Below are 16,927 nucleotides of genomic sequence, written 5' to 3'. Positions count from 1 at the left end.
TTTGGGGTTCTGTACCAGCCGTGATCGGCATCAATCATTACTTCAATAATATTAGAATACTTTCCTTAAAATAACTGCATTGATTAATCCAAATTTTCAAATAACTATTAAGTGAATAATTTAAAATTTCCTAAAAGTATTTAAGATTCTTCAAATAATCGTCGATCTTACGATTCGATTATTGAGTGGTAAAGTAATTCAAAGTTTGAATATTTAGTTGTTGGTTAATTTAATAATTGAAAAATTGTTAAGTTCTATTGTTTGATTGAGTATTTATGAAATTAGTGACAATTATAATTTATGATTATGCCTATCTCTGTGAACCAGTAACGGCTCCGCCGTGGATTCTGGGTAACGCTAAGAGCTGGTAAGACTCGAATTATGAAGCCATGCGGAAGAAAAAAATATACCTGAATACAGTATAATAAAATATACTTGAATCAAGTTGTATTAAAAGCATTATTAAATGTTAAATCTGAGTCAAAAAAGTGTTTCAAGTGAACCCAGCCGTGACCTATTTCCCCACCATTAGGGTCAGAATATAAAAGTAAAAACAGTGGGTGTTAGACAATGAGGGTCTAAATATAAATCATATATTATGCTTGGTCACCGTTTTTAGCCCTTACATGACCCTCATTACCTAACACCCACTTTTTTCACTTTCATATTCTGACCCTCTTTTTTTAACCCTAACATTCTGACCCTCATTCCTTCACCTTTACATTCAGGCCCTCCGTTTTTGACTCTAATATTCCAACCCTCATTTTTTAACCTCCACTTTTTGACCCTTATATGTGGACGTCCGCATGAAAAGGGCCCACTTTGGCGGTATTGGAGTTATGTATATTGCAGTAATCTTAGTACGATTCCGCACATTTTGAGCCAAAAATGACTCCGAAAGTGTGAAAAATAACGTCGCTATCGAAGATCGAAAAAATAATTTAACATTGGGTTAAATGGGAAACGTCGATAGAAAAACGTGAATATCTCGGAAACTAAATGCGACAAAGTGGGCCCTTTTCATACGGACGTACACATATTCTCACATTTCAGTAGCGAATCGGTAAACCGGGTTAAGTTGATTTTTACTTTTAGCCAGTTTTTGATGAATATCACAGAATCCAAGAGAGATAGCAAAATTTTTCTCATAACCTTTTTTATAACCCTCAATTGGCTCTACAAAAAAGGTTATGACAAAAATTTTTCCATCTCTTTTAGATTCCGAGATATTCGTCAACAACTAGCCAATAGTCAAAATCGACTTTACCCAGTTTACCGCTTCGCTACTGATTTAGTGTCTGACTCTTATATTACACTTGAGAGCGCTTGATACAACCCGGGCTGATACGAAATAGTACATGAGATGTACCGAAGGGTTTTAAATTCACAATTAGAAATCCTGTCCCGAGGTTACCACGTATGCAAAAATGCTATAGGAAATCCTATATGGAGAATTCGAACATTTCCTATGGGATTTTTCTGATAGGATTTCCTATCGGATTTCCGACAGGATTTTCTATAGGATTCCCTATAGAATTTCCTATCAAATTTATGTCCCTAATCCTGACCCTTGTGACCGATTGGTTTCGAATCTCAATTTTGTGTGTTACTTTCTATAGAAAACCCTATAGTGAATTCTATAGGAAATCCTATAGAAAATTCTATAGGAAATCCCACCAGAAAAATTCTATAGGAAATGTTGGAATTCTCCATAGGAAATTCTATAGGATTTTTTCATACGTGATATAAAAACTTGGAAAAATTGTTCTGGATCTTTTCCGAAACTTGAAGGAAATTTTTTGGCACAAGTCAAAATATACATATATGCACACTCCCTTTAGCGATAAAGCAAAAAGCAATAGTCGTATTATTTAATCCCTGAGACGAGGTGAATAAAATTTGCAAAACTTTCAGTAGTTATCTCAATTTTTCTGCCCCGTTGACTGGACTATCAAAGAATCTACTGGTCCTTAACCCTGGAACGGATAGAACCGGCCTCTTGTACTTAAACGGAAGCTGACGATACCACGAAGAGAAGCTAGCCCAGGGAGGAGCTGCATTGCTGTTACAACTCTTCGATGACACTCCGTATGTACGAGTGAAAAGACTGGGTGTAGATAAAGTGAGAGGGAGAGAGAGAAGTTACCATGGGAAAAGTCTTGGAGTTAAGACGAATAAACGCACCCATTATGGATAGGTTAAAGAGAGAAGGGCTTTCCAATTGCAGTTAGCTGTGATTCAGGAAGAAGTCTCCTCTGTACGACAGTCCAAGGGGAACATAAGAACAGGAATCCAAGACGATTGAGGTATTGAAGGCGAGATTGAGGATGCGATTGAGAAGAAAAATTGATGCCTCGATATAGACTCATCAGAGCACGAGCATTTTTCACTGTCATAAAAACAGTATGATGAAAACTTCTGAATGCATTGCACATCTTTTGCCAGGAATTTGCTGGAAGAAGACATATTGCGGGAGGTCTTCGGGGGAAATATAATTCGATGACGCTGGAGAAAATTCAAACCTGCCAGTTCAATACTTCCAACATCAATGCCTCATACCTCGTCCTTTTCTGTTTGCATCCTGCCACAGTTCTTTTGTAACACCAACTCTAAGTGGCCTTCTCCCTCATTGTCCGTCACCTGGAGCGTGTCTCGTTGCGCGTCCAACCGTAACGTTAGATTGAAGAAAACGAGAGAGAAAACTTAACTGGCAATGATGAAGCCAGGATGAAGAGGATGGCGACAACGTAATTCTATTATTGTTTTTTTTCTCATTCCACTTTACATCCTTTAACTAGTTGTAACTTTCTGTTTTCTTAGCCATTCAGGCAATTATGTAAATCATACAATTGGCAGGGGCACAAAAAACAATGTAACTTGGTACATTGTAAATAGTGCGATGATAGAGAGGTATGATTGTGGAAAATACTTGGGGTAAATTTTATAAATTACTCACCGGAATGTGTGGCACGTAAAGTGAGAAGGGCTAACAGCCAGAGAATTATTCCAGGCCGGTAGAGCCCGGCACTCAGCCCCGTCATCTTCCGTATCCTGAAACAAATAGGAGAATATTTATTTAATTATTTGTTTTGTGTCTAATCACCTCCGAAAATTTATCAAAAATTCAAAATGTGAGATAAGTTTACAGTGGTAGCTATTATGTTTATTAAAACGCTCCGGAAATCCCAGTGCGATAAGAGGACAGTCTATTTTCCTCTCAGTTGCCTATTACATATTTTCCATATAGAAGTTTATCGCACAATCCAGGTGAGTATATATTTGTGGTAGGCGGTGAATACGGGTTTGGCTGTTTCTTTATATTGTTTTTTTTTGCCGAAAGACATAGATATTTTTTAGTTACCAAGCCGTGGGAATGTGTACAACTCCGCATAATGTCCGTTATTCCGGTAACGGAAAAAAATGTAAGGTTCCATCGTGTTAAAATTTAAATGCGATATAATTGGTGGATGTATATGGAAAATTAATTTTCAGTAATAAATAAATTTTTTAAAGCAAGTAATCGAGACTTCTCGTGTATCTTTAATTACCGGATACCCCACGCATCTGCAAGAGCGACTCATCTATCGTATCCATCGGTTCAATTCATTAATCATTCACACAGCCGATGTTACTATCTTATTCGTTGCGTTCGCATAATTCATGAACTTGTCGACTGAATTGCATACATTGTCTCTTGTCGCTGCCGTGATAATTCATATTGTGGAAGATCTGCGTTACCTGGAGTACAGTATTTTTTGCTTGAGATGATCTACATGACAACCTCTCATTTCTTGTATCATCTGCCTCGTCTTTTTATATCTCTCTCACTGACAGGTGATCGAGATTGAAATGAGCAGGCGAGAGGAGACGAGAAAAGTTGCTCGAGAGAACGAGAGAACAGAGACGAGAACTTTAAATTTTCTGACCCTTATATTTACCCAAACCCTTAACCCTTATTTTTTTTACTCAAATTTCCTGACTCGTTTTACCTGCTATTTTTTTCCAAACGGAACGAGACGAAATAAGATGAGTCGAGACGAGATGAGAGACTGCGAGAGAATCTTTCGACTCTCGACGATAGAAGACGAGAAAATGACATTTCTTGTCTCGTCTCGTCTTGTGGCATCACTAAAGAATATACATTGATAGAAAAGGTGGAACAATTCAGTTGCACCAATCGAGGCTTCTTAACTGTTACCGCGATTCGTTAATAGTTAATGATTCATTTATTCCAAACGAGATTCGTTAACTATTAACGAATGGTAGAGTTGAATATGACCAAATGAATATTCGTTAATAGTTAACGAATGGTTCACTGGAATGGCGGAAGTCAAGTCAAACAACGCTCCTCAAATATACATTCGTTAACTATTAAAGAATGAACATTTGGTGGGACCGAATAGACCCTAACCTCTAACCAAAATCCATTCGTTAACAATAACTAAACCGTTCTATTAGTGTACTTGGAACGGGTTTTGATATTGGGCATGCGTTTGTGGCAGAGGTCGCGAATATGGTTCAGTTTACCAAGAGCGAAAGTTGTCGTTAATTTCTTGAATCTGTCTGTGATGGGTTCTATTTGGGTGCGTTCGTATAGTAAGTTGTTTGAGGGATTGTGGAGCGGGTCGTCAGGATGTCGCAGTTTCGTCATTTTACGTAGAGTCGTCCTCTCGGCTACGGCGATGACTTTTGTGGTACCTGGTCTTGCATGATGGATCAAATTTAACAAGGAATTGTGGATTATTACGAAAATATCTTCTTGGGGAGACGTTGATCGATTGACAAGATATAAATGATTGCGGGATTCATTCCAAATAGTTCCACGACTTTTCTTCACCGACATTTATTCCCCGACAGATTGTCCTAAAACAAACTGTTTCCTCTTTTTCCCATCGATACCTGAGCAAATAATAATCCCTACGAACAGTAAAGTGAATGAAAAAAAAATTAATACACGTCATAATCATGTATATAAAAATGAAATATTACAAGAACAGTCCACAGAATATTACATGCAATTCAATCAGTCAAAATAGACAAACAAACAATTGCAATTACGAATTTCATTCATTTCTTTCAATTATTTATCGATGGAACAAGACGTCAAAATATACAAATTGAATCAGAAAATTAGAGAGGGAAAAAGTTGGGAAAAAAGTGACATGAGAAAAGTAACATAGGAAAAATTGACGTGAGGAAAATTTGGGGAGGAACAAATGTCGGGGAAGAAAAATCGGGAAAAAAATATCGAGGAAAATAACAGACGGGCCACCTTTTCAAATGTACATATATGTGCCCCCACCATCTATCTTGTACGAAGAATTGATTGAATTTATTGAATTAGAAATATGGCAGCTTCTGTGATTTTTTATGCAAAAATTGACGAACGTTAATAAAAAATTCAACAAATGGTTGTCGAATGAACCTGAAAAATCTTTTTTGAAATTTAATTAATTCCGAAATAATTTTCTCCGTGCAGCGGAAAGGACCAGCGCAGAAACAGCAAAAGTTTATTAGTGTTCATTACCCCCCCCCCCCTTCCACACCACCGCCGCNACCGCCGCGCCCGCGGAATCGATCTTTATTTCCGTCATATTTGAAAATTTAATGGCCGTAGAACGCCAAACTGGCAAATGCACATGGAGATCCTTATAATGAACCGGAAACGTTGACTCTCCGTAGAATCGGTCGGCGAGATGCAAAGGTATCTCGTCTTCCACAAAGTCCCACCCGCAAGCTCTTATAAATGGGTAAAGAGCCCCAGTGGAATGGTTAAAGAGAACGTGGGCAGCACCCTAGGTTAGGTTTTCGTGACCCATTGTGACCCCTCCGGGGCACCAAGTGACACTCGAGTATTCTTGACGTGCTCGTTAGCATCACACCGGTGTCAGTTTTCCCTTGATGGTACTTCTGTGTATGAAAAAATTGCACATCTCACATTTATGAGAGAAAGAGAGAGAGAGAGAGTCACTCCAGTACCTGGTGTACTTCCGGTCAGAGAAGGTGAGAGAGTCGAAGACAGAGAGAGAGCGAGAGAGGGGCGGGAGGGAACCTCTTGTGGGATCCCCCCTAGGGTTGTGTGGGATGTTTTGGTATTCAGTTGGCGACTTCATTCAGCCGAGAATTCGGTGAATGGATGGTAAAGAGATAAGGGCACGCAGGTTTGACGGACAAGGGGGGGGGGGCAGGGGTGGAGGGGCGAGAAAGGTGCAGAAGATAAATAGCCCTTGAAAAGGTAACTCGAAGAATTATTGTTGACACTAATGAAGGTTAACACCTCATAATGAATACTTTTGGAATAATGTTTGTGGTTGACTGCGTGAGGCGTCATAAAAGGTGTTACGCGTGCAATTATTCTGTCATCGTCCTGGAATTATTGAAAAATAAATATGCAAATAGTGGCTGTGTTAAATTGAACCTGCGGTTATTTACCGAATGAAGTGAGATATTTTTCTCTCCTATCGGCGACATAAATGCCCGGAAAAAAGGGTAGAAAAGACCCCCCTGATTGTACCTGAATTCCACCTCAGGATATAAGTGGTTTGTTCCCAAGATAGAAGGAAAGGGTAATCATATTCCGCGTTCCACGGTAATGGTGAACGAACACCATGCGCGCCTTGAGGCTGATAACGGAACTGTCCGCACACTCGTGCCACCCCTCTAGTCTTCTCTCATATGCCGACTAAACTGACGATCCTTGGCAATTATTTACTATCATCTTGCAGTTACCCCGATGGTCTCAATTGACCGTGATGAAACATGCAGAAACAGGAAATCATTTGATTTAATCAATTTTATTCGTTTAATATCGTTGAATATACATATTGTTGCAATTTAAATTGCGAGTGAATGATGAAAATCTACACTTGATGCTCAAGAATCCAGAGAGACGGTTCTGAAAGTGTAAACGCCTGCCACCTGCCCCTCTCACTTGAGGAGGTTTAACGGGCCGATTCGGATACCGCGTTTGAAAGAGAACAACTTCAAGGCGAAAGTCCCTATCATACACTTTTCCAATTGTCTACCCCAGGACAAACAAAAAAAAAAGCATCCATGAATGACTGTATTTACCGGCCTCATTCCGCGGCAAAAATCCTCACCAAAGAAGTTACAGGGAGAGATAAAAAATAAAGGAAAAACGGTAAAAGAAACGAAAATACATCTTGTAAGTGCGATGCACCCGTCTACTTCTCAGGTAGGCTCTAATTGATTCGCGAGAAGGTCGGATTGTCAGATGGATGGTGGCTTTTCCACCGTGGCTCTGTTGTTCCCTTCTGCTCCCTACTTAAATGCATGAGGGCACCATGGCATTTCTTCGTGTACTTCGCGGCTTGGCTCTAATTGATTCGCGAGAAGCCATGGCATACAGTCTACCACCTCCCGCCGTTGACGAAGAGGTAGAAGGGACAGCGAAGAGGCTGAAAGAGGAGGACGATGAGTGTAAAATGTTTGAGAGTTCGAGGGACGAAGGGAAACCAGCATAAAGAGGTTAGTGTATGCACAGGAGTAGGAAGTGCATCAAGAAGTACCTGAGAAGGAGACCCCCTTTCTTTTACCTGATGAGGGAGGCGGAATGATCAATCCAGTGAGTTTTCACCGCGCGAGTTGGCACAATGACGCCTGACCGCTAATGCAATCCAATGGACACACATCGATGGTAAAGGACTATTCATCAGTATACCACCGCAGCACGGACTTCAGCCGTCTGTCCTGTCAATTACGATACCACAGTGAACGGATTTTTCTTTTTAGTCCGATTTTTCTTTATCGTTAAGTCACCCTCCCCCCTCTTTATTTCGATTAATCGTGGTGACGGTTACGGCTTCTGCAACTTCTCGGCTGGACGCCGCAGCCGAAGAAGATGAAACGTTACGTCAACACAAGCTGTTAGCGCTTACGTAAAGGAGGACTATGGTCTAAGAAAGAACCGTTATTCATTCATTGATCTTGACACTCTAATTTTTTTGGTTGTTTCCGGAGTGACATTAATTCTGAAATCCTGTAGAGAGTGATTGAATCATTCTGTTGATTATTGAAGCAACGAAGGATGTTTGTTTATTTTTCTTTGAAGGGGAAATATGTCGGGAGTGAGGAAGACAATGGATGGAGAGAGGAAAGAGAATAATGAAGGAGTGAGAGATACTGGAGGTACTACGTCGTGACCCTGGGAACTCTTCCACGGTCAATTATGACAATTAGCGGGGAGCATCGTCTTCTACGGTCGCACGCCCTAGCACCTCCAGAATACTCTTCCTCGAGACACGAATGTGAATCCACTTTGGAAAAAAGTGAATTGTGAAATTAATATCACTTGCACTTCGGAACATTCACCCCTTCTTTAATGTATTGTATTGTAGTGTGTTTATTAATAATTGAATAGGCCTTCAGGCTTGGCTACGAAGGAGTTACGGCTTGACGAAGAGATTTCCTCTTGGAATTTTCCAAATTGAGGTTCTAGTACTATTTTTCGAAGACAATTAACAGATTGCAAATTAATTGATTGAGGCATGCGACAACAATTCTATGAATAATTTATTTTCAAACTGTAAGCGAATTTGAGAAATCTATGGCGATTATTGAATGAATTGAAGGTTACTGAGAGGAGAAACTGGAGGTTTACTTCTGAAAATTCATAAGTAAAATCCAAATTTTTTAGCGGAAGGAAATTTCACAATTGCATGAATTTTCAAGGGAACATAAATATTCACTGCCAAATTCCCTTGAATTTTCAGAGAATCCCTTTAAAATTCTTGAAATTCCAAGAATTTTTGACGGAATTTCCTGAAAATTCAGAGGAATCTGAAATTCAAGGAGAGATTTCTTTGAATTTTCTCGATTTTTCATTCATTTTCCCGGCATAATTAAATTGAAATTTACAGTTCTCACGGATTTTTTGAAATGTTCATGTCAATTTCACCGCTTTTCTTGTTTGAATTATATAGATTCCTATGAAGACAATTGCAGTTAAAAATATTATATTTTATCTCTATCAATTATAGCAGCCTGTTCTGTAATGTCCATGTTATTTCATAGAGTTAATCGACGCTCTCTCCACTTTGTAAGGGTAGAACACCCAGTTTTATTTGAAGAAAATGCTAAGTAATTATAAAGTAATGTGAGACATTACTCTGTCACTTGCGCTTTCAATCACTGGATGTCAATTAATTACGACATTACAATTTATTCAGAATTATATTCCTCTTCAATGCTCGTTAACTATTCATGACTTTTGGACTCACGGGAGAAAGAAAAACGTAGAGGTGAAGTTCTTCAGCATCGGCATGCAACAGGTCGGAAAACGTTAAGGTAACTAAACCCATAGGTACTTATTTATAGAATTGCGTGTAGAATCGAGTGCTGGAGTTACGCGATACCACAGAGGGAAGATCATCTCCATTGCCGTTCCCCTCATTTATTTTCTTGTTACATGTGGCCAGAAAATGATGGAGGGAAGAAAACAATGAAAAAACATTCATTGAATTAAAAAGTTTATTCAACATAACACGCGAGTGTTGGAACGATCAAAGAACAATATTCAACTGAGGAATTTGTTGATTTCAACGGATCGTGTAAATTGAATTGAAGTGAGTGAATTTAATTTCAGGGGAAAAAAATGAAGAGTTTTTTGTAGTCGACGCGGATTTATTCGAAGTATTCTGTATTTGAATCGTGAAAGGTAATTCTTTAAGAATATCCTCGTTAAATCTGTTGTTACATAATTTTTTGGCAGTTGGAGTTCGTCGGGTCTGTTAATTTTGTTATGTGGTAATTTTTATTTTTTGGGTGATGGAAGTAGAAGCATTTTGAAACAGTTTATGAAATTATGTCAAGTGATAATGAGCCCCCATTAATTTCTCACTAATCGTTGCTATTTCACATTTATTGTCTCCAAGTAACTTTTCCCTTCTGTCTATAAATGGACGTCCAACTGGCCTATACACAGTGAGAGAAAAATCTGAAGTTCGATTTACAATAAGAAAATAGTTGAGGCATTTTGGTGAACGATATGATTTTTTTTTGTATGCGGCACATAACATTATCGTAACTTCACAAGCGTAATTTTTGCAAATCAAAATGCAGTTAAACTAACCAAAGTTCAAAAGTAACCACGACAAATCTATCGTAAGGAGAACTATAAAATAGTTGCAATGACTACATCCCATTGTAGTAATTACTTCTCCGGCCATAGTTACCGTAACCCATGAAAAATTGTTGAGGACTTTTTGACTATAATTCAATGGTGATGGAATATAGTCAGAAGAATTATATTTTTCTCTCAGTGCAGGAGTAAACGTTCAATTCGGCAACATTTATATTTTCCTGGATTGAATATCACAGAAACAAAATGATGAAGTAGGTAGATACCGTCAGACTTCATCCGATTAACATGACAGAACGGTATGGCTGTTTGTTTACATCGTCAGATGACAGCTAGAAATGAATTCTCAAAGAATATCTTCTTAATTTCGTTTTAATTTTGAATAATAAATGCACCTGAAGCGGAATGCTTTGTGCATTTGAAATGTAGTGCAATTAAACTAGTTAACACATTTTTTGTGTTGATTATTGCTGCTGACTGAAACATGGCCCAGAAGAATTTGAATAATTTAAGAACATATGGTCGAGAACAACTATTCCATTTAAAGCGATGAAGACTTCTGGATAAAGTCTTCAGGACTTATCAATCTACCACAGGTTAGTTTTCGTTTCAAATCGTACGCTGAGAAAAAAAATTTCTAAGAAATAGAAATTCTATGATTGATGCAAATCGTTCATCGATTGAATAGTCGCAAAAGAAAATGCTATTGTAAGACACAAATATCGATTTGAACTGAACCAAAATTGGATTGTATGAAATCGATTTTGTTATAGTATGCTATATTTTGTTTATTCTATCGAATTTAGAAAATACTTGTTTTTGCGACAAAATCGATTTCATACAATTCAATTTTGGTTTAGTTCAAACGCTTCGGATTTGGCGCAAATAATTTTTTTTTCACAATTGCAATGGAAAAATAATCAGTTCAAATGATGAAGAATTGCGTTTGTCGTAAACAAGAAACTGCGCTTCGCGAAAGTCTCGCATCAATGAGTATCCAACAATATGTTCCTCATAGGCCAAATGGATAATTTATTTCATCTATGAATTCTGCTTTCAATCGAACAGATATTCTTTTGCGGGATATCGTGACGCTGATAAATTGGATAATTATATGCTTTATTCGAAGAAGATATCTGATAATACAGACATTGCTTTGTATGTACTGAAAAGTAGATAGCAACAAAAAAAAAGTTTAGACAACTGATCTCATTCTTTTTCAATCGAAAACATTAAAATTAAATCGATATTTGTTTCTTACAATAGCATTTTCTTTTGCGACTATTCAATCGATGAACGATTTGGATCAATCATAGAATTTCTATTTCTTAGAAAAATTTTTTCTCAGTGTAAGAACCGTTTTCTCGTGAGATGAAAGAATCGACCCATAACCTCCGTTAAAACTGGACTTAACGTGCCCTTATTTCATTATCCCGTGAGACCATTATCTCGTGAACTGTGAACTATAAACTGGAGGATATTACAAACACATGATCCGTGAAGAAAGCCGGGGAAATTGTAAGTCAAGTCACTTTTTGCAGCAACTGATATGAAATTTTAGAGGTGATATTGAGCTCCCGAGAGGGATTGGGGTAAAGTGGACTTTTGACTTTTGACTTTTTTAAAAATATTCATAACTCGGGAATAAATTCATCAATTGAGCCTACGGTTATCACGAAGGGACAGGATTGTACTTTCTGATGAAAGAAAAATTATTCCATTTCTATCAATAATTTATAAACTCTCTATTCATTCAATATGAAAGTCTCTGATTCATGATTCACTGAATCGAAGCTTTTAATATTGTTAGTCATTTTCTCATTTTCTGACACGAAAAAACCGATGTCTTGTGGCAAAAAATTCTCTCTTTATCATAAAATGTTCATGTGCAAGCCATGAACCCTTCACCGAAATCTGACATTATCTGACACATTATCCGGAATTCTTATGCTAAGAAATTTATCCTCAAGAGATGAAATATTTGGCACAAGAAATTAGTTTTGTGATATTATGACGATATTTCTCTCAATGTTGAAAGAAAAAATAATAATTCTGCACAAAATGTAATTTGAATGACGCTGGATATTCATGATTCTTTTTAAAATTTATCGCACGCACTTTAATTCACAAATTTGATGATTCAATGTGGTTTAATCTATTATGTGGTCTGCACCAACTGACATTACGCGACGTTGCCGGCAACTCGCTAAACGCGTCCGGGCAGTGTAGAGTGAATTCGGCAACACTGAAGCCCAAATAACACGGCAGGGAAGCTCGCGGAGGTGACCAAGTCCCAGGATCGCTCGTGATGACCCTGGAACTACAATTAAGATATTCTTGTTCGAGACACAGTAACTATGCCAGTGAAATCTCAATTATTCCAATCTTTTTCAACAATAGATTTGCCAATACTCATCACCGAGTGAATCATGGAAATTAAAAGAATCGTAAAGTAACAAATTCTCAACCGATTAACCCCAGAGTTAATAGTAATTTCAACTGAAAATTGATATTCCACTGAGTAACGAGCCACTTATTGTTAGAAGTTGTTACAATAGAATAATACGAAGTGTGCTACCATGGTGTTGAAGAAGCGATAATAATATCGTCTTAATTGTATAGTTATGAAGTCCAGTACATAATTTACCATACATGGATTATGAACCTCCACTCATGGTATATAAAATGGTTAAAGTGAAGGTGTTATGCTGAGTGTTGTGGCTGAGGCGTCACGACGACGCATCCCAACGATGTATATCTCGTGTGCACCACCAAAGCCGCTTGAGAGGAGTAAAGATCTAACTTGGTGATACCAGAATGAGATATTTAACGAGATAGGACACGTTATTACATGCTTACTACGTGTTACTCCCGTCTTTAGGGATGTTTCAATTTTTCAAGTTATGTACTCCCTATCATGGAATGATTCTCAAAATCCGTAAATCGATTAATTAGTCGGCAGGACGATTAATCATTGGGATAATATTACGCAAGATGCATAATGGGCCCACTATCAGGTGCATTTATCTAATTGTTACTCTGAGAATTCATTTTTCCCATCGTGAATGAATCCTCAGGTGACTTTCCGCTATTGTGCCAAGGTGAGCTGTTGTTTTTTTTTCTGCTCGCAGGTAAGTGACTCAAGGAGTTAATTTTTACTGAAAAAAAAGTATTTTTATTTTCCTGCATAGGGCATCAATAAATCAAACTTAAACATAGACTGTATTCATTTTTTATCACCTACGCAACAAACGATGATGTCAAACTTTTTTTGTCCCATAATAGAGATATAATTGGGTAAAAATGCCCCCCCCCCCCTCCCTCTTGGGCATTAAACCAGATGTATCATAATTCTCCCACAAAACGGATATGATCCGTTATGCAAAGCAGGTGCGGCTTTTGAATTAATTATTATTCAAAGTTAACGGTGTCAGAGTGAGTATGGATATCGAAACCTACACTTTATCTCACTCACAGGACTGCAGACTACAATCTCGATTTCCTTGAAAATCTTCAACCCATGGTATATACCCTCCTCACACTTGGGTATGTCCTATCGTTCGTCGAACCCGAGAACTCCTCGAGAAAATCCCAAGTTGGAATAGGTTGATGGTACTGAGTATAGGAGTAGTTTGTGAAAGAGAAAAGGTTGAATTCTCCTGGGGTTTCTCGTATTCGCCTTCAGGCAACATGAGTAGAGGATCACTTGTACCAAACCCATCTCTTCCTTGGTATTATTTACTTCTTCTCCTCCACTATTTTTTGACTTTATTCTGCGCGTGTGGGTGATCCTTGGGCATTCAAACAGAACGGCTATCGAATGGGCTAATATTTGCCGAGGGATCGGAGTCATTTTAGGTCCTATTATCCTGTGGATCTACATGAGAAAATTTTTTAGAAGAGTTGAAGACCATTCTTTTCTTGAATGAAATCCCAGGAGTGACACCATTGTTCCCAAGCCCAAAAGCCCGCAGGAAGTCAACAAATTCTCGGTTTACCAAAGCAGATAAATGTCTGCAAAATTTGGCCCGTTAAGAAATAAGGTTATCCACCTCTTCACTCTTCCACCGAATAGGCGAATACTCTGTCGGCTGAAGGCACATTCCAGTTATCTTTTTTTTTCGATGGTGTACCGTTTCTTTTTTCGTAGCACCTGTACAAAATTCCGGAAACAATGAAGTGGGATTTCACGGGATGATGGCCACCGGGTGAATGTACTCCCAATATTTCTATAGCACTTCAGACTCATTCAATCTCTCATCTTCATGGTTCTTTAATTACACTTGAGAGCAGTAAAAATTGTCTCGACTAGCCCCAAGTTCAAGGCTCAAGCAGGTGGATGAATTCAACATACAACATTCTGAAAATATCGGCAAGAAAATTTATATAAGAAGACGACACCCATTACCCTGCAGCAATGGCAATGGTAATGCAGGAAGCAGTTGAAGAGACACATGACGGTAGTCACTTGCTCTGGTGACTTCGACCTTACACAGTAATGCCCACATGGAATCGAATCCCGGTGTATTCGCTTCTTGCTCTTATCCAGTAGCAATGATACCTATTGCTTACGGTGTTTGATACGACTAAGAAAACTGGTCTGTTGTGATGAAATGCAGTTAGACGAGAGCAGTCAAGCCATGTTTTCGAAATTAAAGAAATATGTGAGATTTAATAGACAACAAGGATCATTTAATCCTGGTAAAAATGGTCCTGGACAAAATAATGCGGCGAAATATTGCTAATCAAATTCATGTCGCTGAAAATGATCCTAATGAAATAGTTCTTGTAAAGAGAATGGTTATAAAGAATCTATGCATGTGCTTCATTCAGATATTTAGTCTGTGGATAATGGAAATGAGTGTGGATTAATAATTTTGATAATTGTGATTCCTTATATTTTGATGATGTGACATTCATCATTTCCATCAAATGTAGTGATAAGACTCGAATTATGCTGCCTTTTTCTTAATTTACTATTTTTTACTTTATTTTAGGATCGTTTTGCTTCCGAATGGAAGCTTTGTAATCGTTGATTTTGGCGATCTTCTGATTTTGCCTGGAAATTCCGTAGAATCACGAATGAAAAAATTTAATAGAAAATCTTAGTCAATTCGTTAAACAATTCTATCGAAATTCTTTAGACAATCTATGGAAATTCTATTAAAATTCTAGGGAATTTTTGTTAAAATTCTATTTGTTTTTTGCGCAGATTCTATTAGACATTTGATAGGAAAATTCAACAGATTTCGATTTTTCTGTTTGCATTTCTCTCTTGAGATTTTTGGAGAAAGCGATTTCTCATACCAAGTTAAATTGAATTACTTCATTTAATAGTTTTTCAGCCTCACTTCTAAAATATTTCAATGCAAAAACCACTTGAAGTCACTAGCGAAGTGATAAAACGGTTCAAGTCTACTTATCTCCCAGGTGAGTTTTTGAGGAATATTTCCGAATTTAAGGGAGATAGCAAATTTTCGTAATTACATTTGTTGTAGCTCTCAATTGTCTCTACAAAAAAGTTTATAACAAAAATTTTGCTATCTTTATTAGATTCCGAGATATTCCCTGAAAAATGGCCAATAGTCAAAATTGACTTGAACCGTTTTACCACTCCGCTACTGAATTGATTTGAGAACTTGTTTTCTTGACATGAACCAATTGCCCTCATCTTTCGGACAAGTATAAAAATTTTTCACGTAAGATTTGTTTTTCTTAGTGTCAGATATCGTGCGTTTGGTAATTTTCGAGTCATGAATTTCCTGATGCAAGTAAAGCCGTATTTCCGAGGGGCTGGTCACTCCTCAATCGAGTGACTCAGTGATTTCCAGAACCAGATGATTTCCTGTGATTTCCATGATTTCTAGGAATTTCAATGATTTTTTGATTTCAAGAAATCACTGGAGAAATCATGATCTCGGTACCAGGGTGAGGCATCTGTCGATAATGGCAGTTTTCTACATCACGTTACGATACGTAAGGATGGCAAAAACTTCATAGCATCACATTTCGTGATAAGGTGATTTCGAACGCACCGATACTACTGCAAAAATTGTAGAGTTGAAACTGCAAAATCAATTGAAATTTTACACTAATCGATGATTTCTAATGATTTCGGAAATCACCTGATTCTTCATGATTTCTATTGATTTCCAGAAATCTTTAGAAATCACCGAAAAGGGAAATCACTTGATGTCCAGTAATTTCCATTGATTCCTGGTGATTTCTTCCTTGATTTCCAGTCGAGTGGTCCAGTGATTTCCTAAGTGGCCAGCCCCTCGCGTATTTCTCGAAAAACACGTGTCTTCTCAGTGTACTTTCCCCATTCGTTGGCGATATCCGCCACACTCGAGTTCTCATTTTCGATTCGAGATATTGCTCACACTTTTTCTAGAAAAGATAACGAAAATGCATCCTAACCTATCAATGGACATTAACCAGACGACAGGACATGCGATAATGAGGTTTATGGTAGCCAAGATCCGGAAGTGGAGGTTGCTACATGGAGACTCGAACCGCGTGACCAGTAATCACGATAAAAGTGAGGTTGAAAAAGAGAAGAGGAATGCTCATTCGTGCATAATCGTTGCTCACTATGGAGAACAGTGGCTCTATGGTGTGTGTGTGTCCCCGTGGCCCAGGTGGCACCTTAAGTGGTGGCATATGATCCTATAAATAGCTCAAGGAGCTGAAGACGTAGGTAACAAACCGGTGAAAGGATAGGACCAAGTGGAAATAATGTGAACCATGAACCGGATGTTGAGGGCACGAAGAAGCCACCCAGTTGGGAAGAGGACTAACCACCTGGGTATTGGCTACTGTGTGTCC

General features: G+C 38.0%; 1 protein-coding gene across 1 annotated transcript in view; it reads right to left on the bottom strand.

The window, feature by feature from the left end:
- LOC107036670 (mucin-2) overlaps positions 1-16,927 on the bottom strand; it is a 58,269-nt gene that overhangs the window by 23,401 nt on the left and 17,941 nt on the right. The window contains exon 2 of the mRNA XM_015254782.1: positions 2,957-3,051. Within this exon, the coding sequence (XP_015110268.1) occupies positions 2,957-3,041 (85 nt within the window). The 5' untranslated portion in view covers positions 3,042-3,051. The remainder of the gene's footprint in view (positions 1-2,956; positions 3,052-16,927) is intronic.

The sequence above is a fragment of the Diachasma alloeum genome, unplaced genomic scaffold (genome assembly GCF_001412515.2).
Source record: "Diachasma alloeum isolate Michigan unplaced genomic scaffold, Dall2.0 Dall_scaffold_00210, whole genome shotgun sequence".
Taxonomy (NCBI): Eukaryota; Metazoa; Arthropoda; class Insecta; order Hymenoptera; family Braconidae; genus Diachasma; species Diachasma alloeum.
This window is presented reverse-complemented; position numbering and strand designations above follow the sequence as displayed.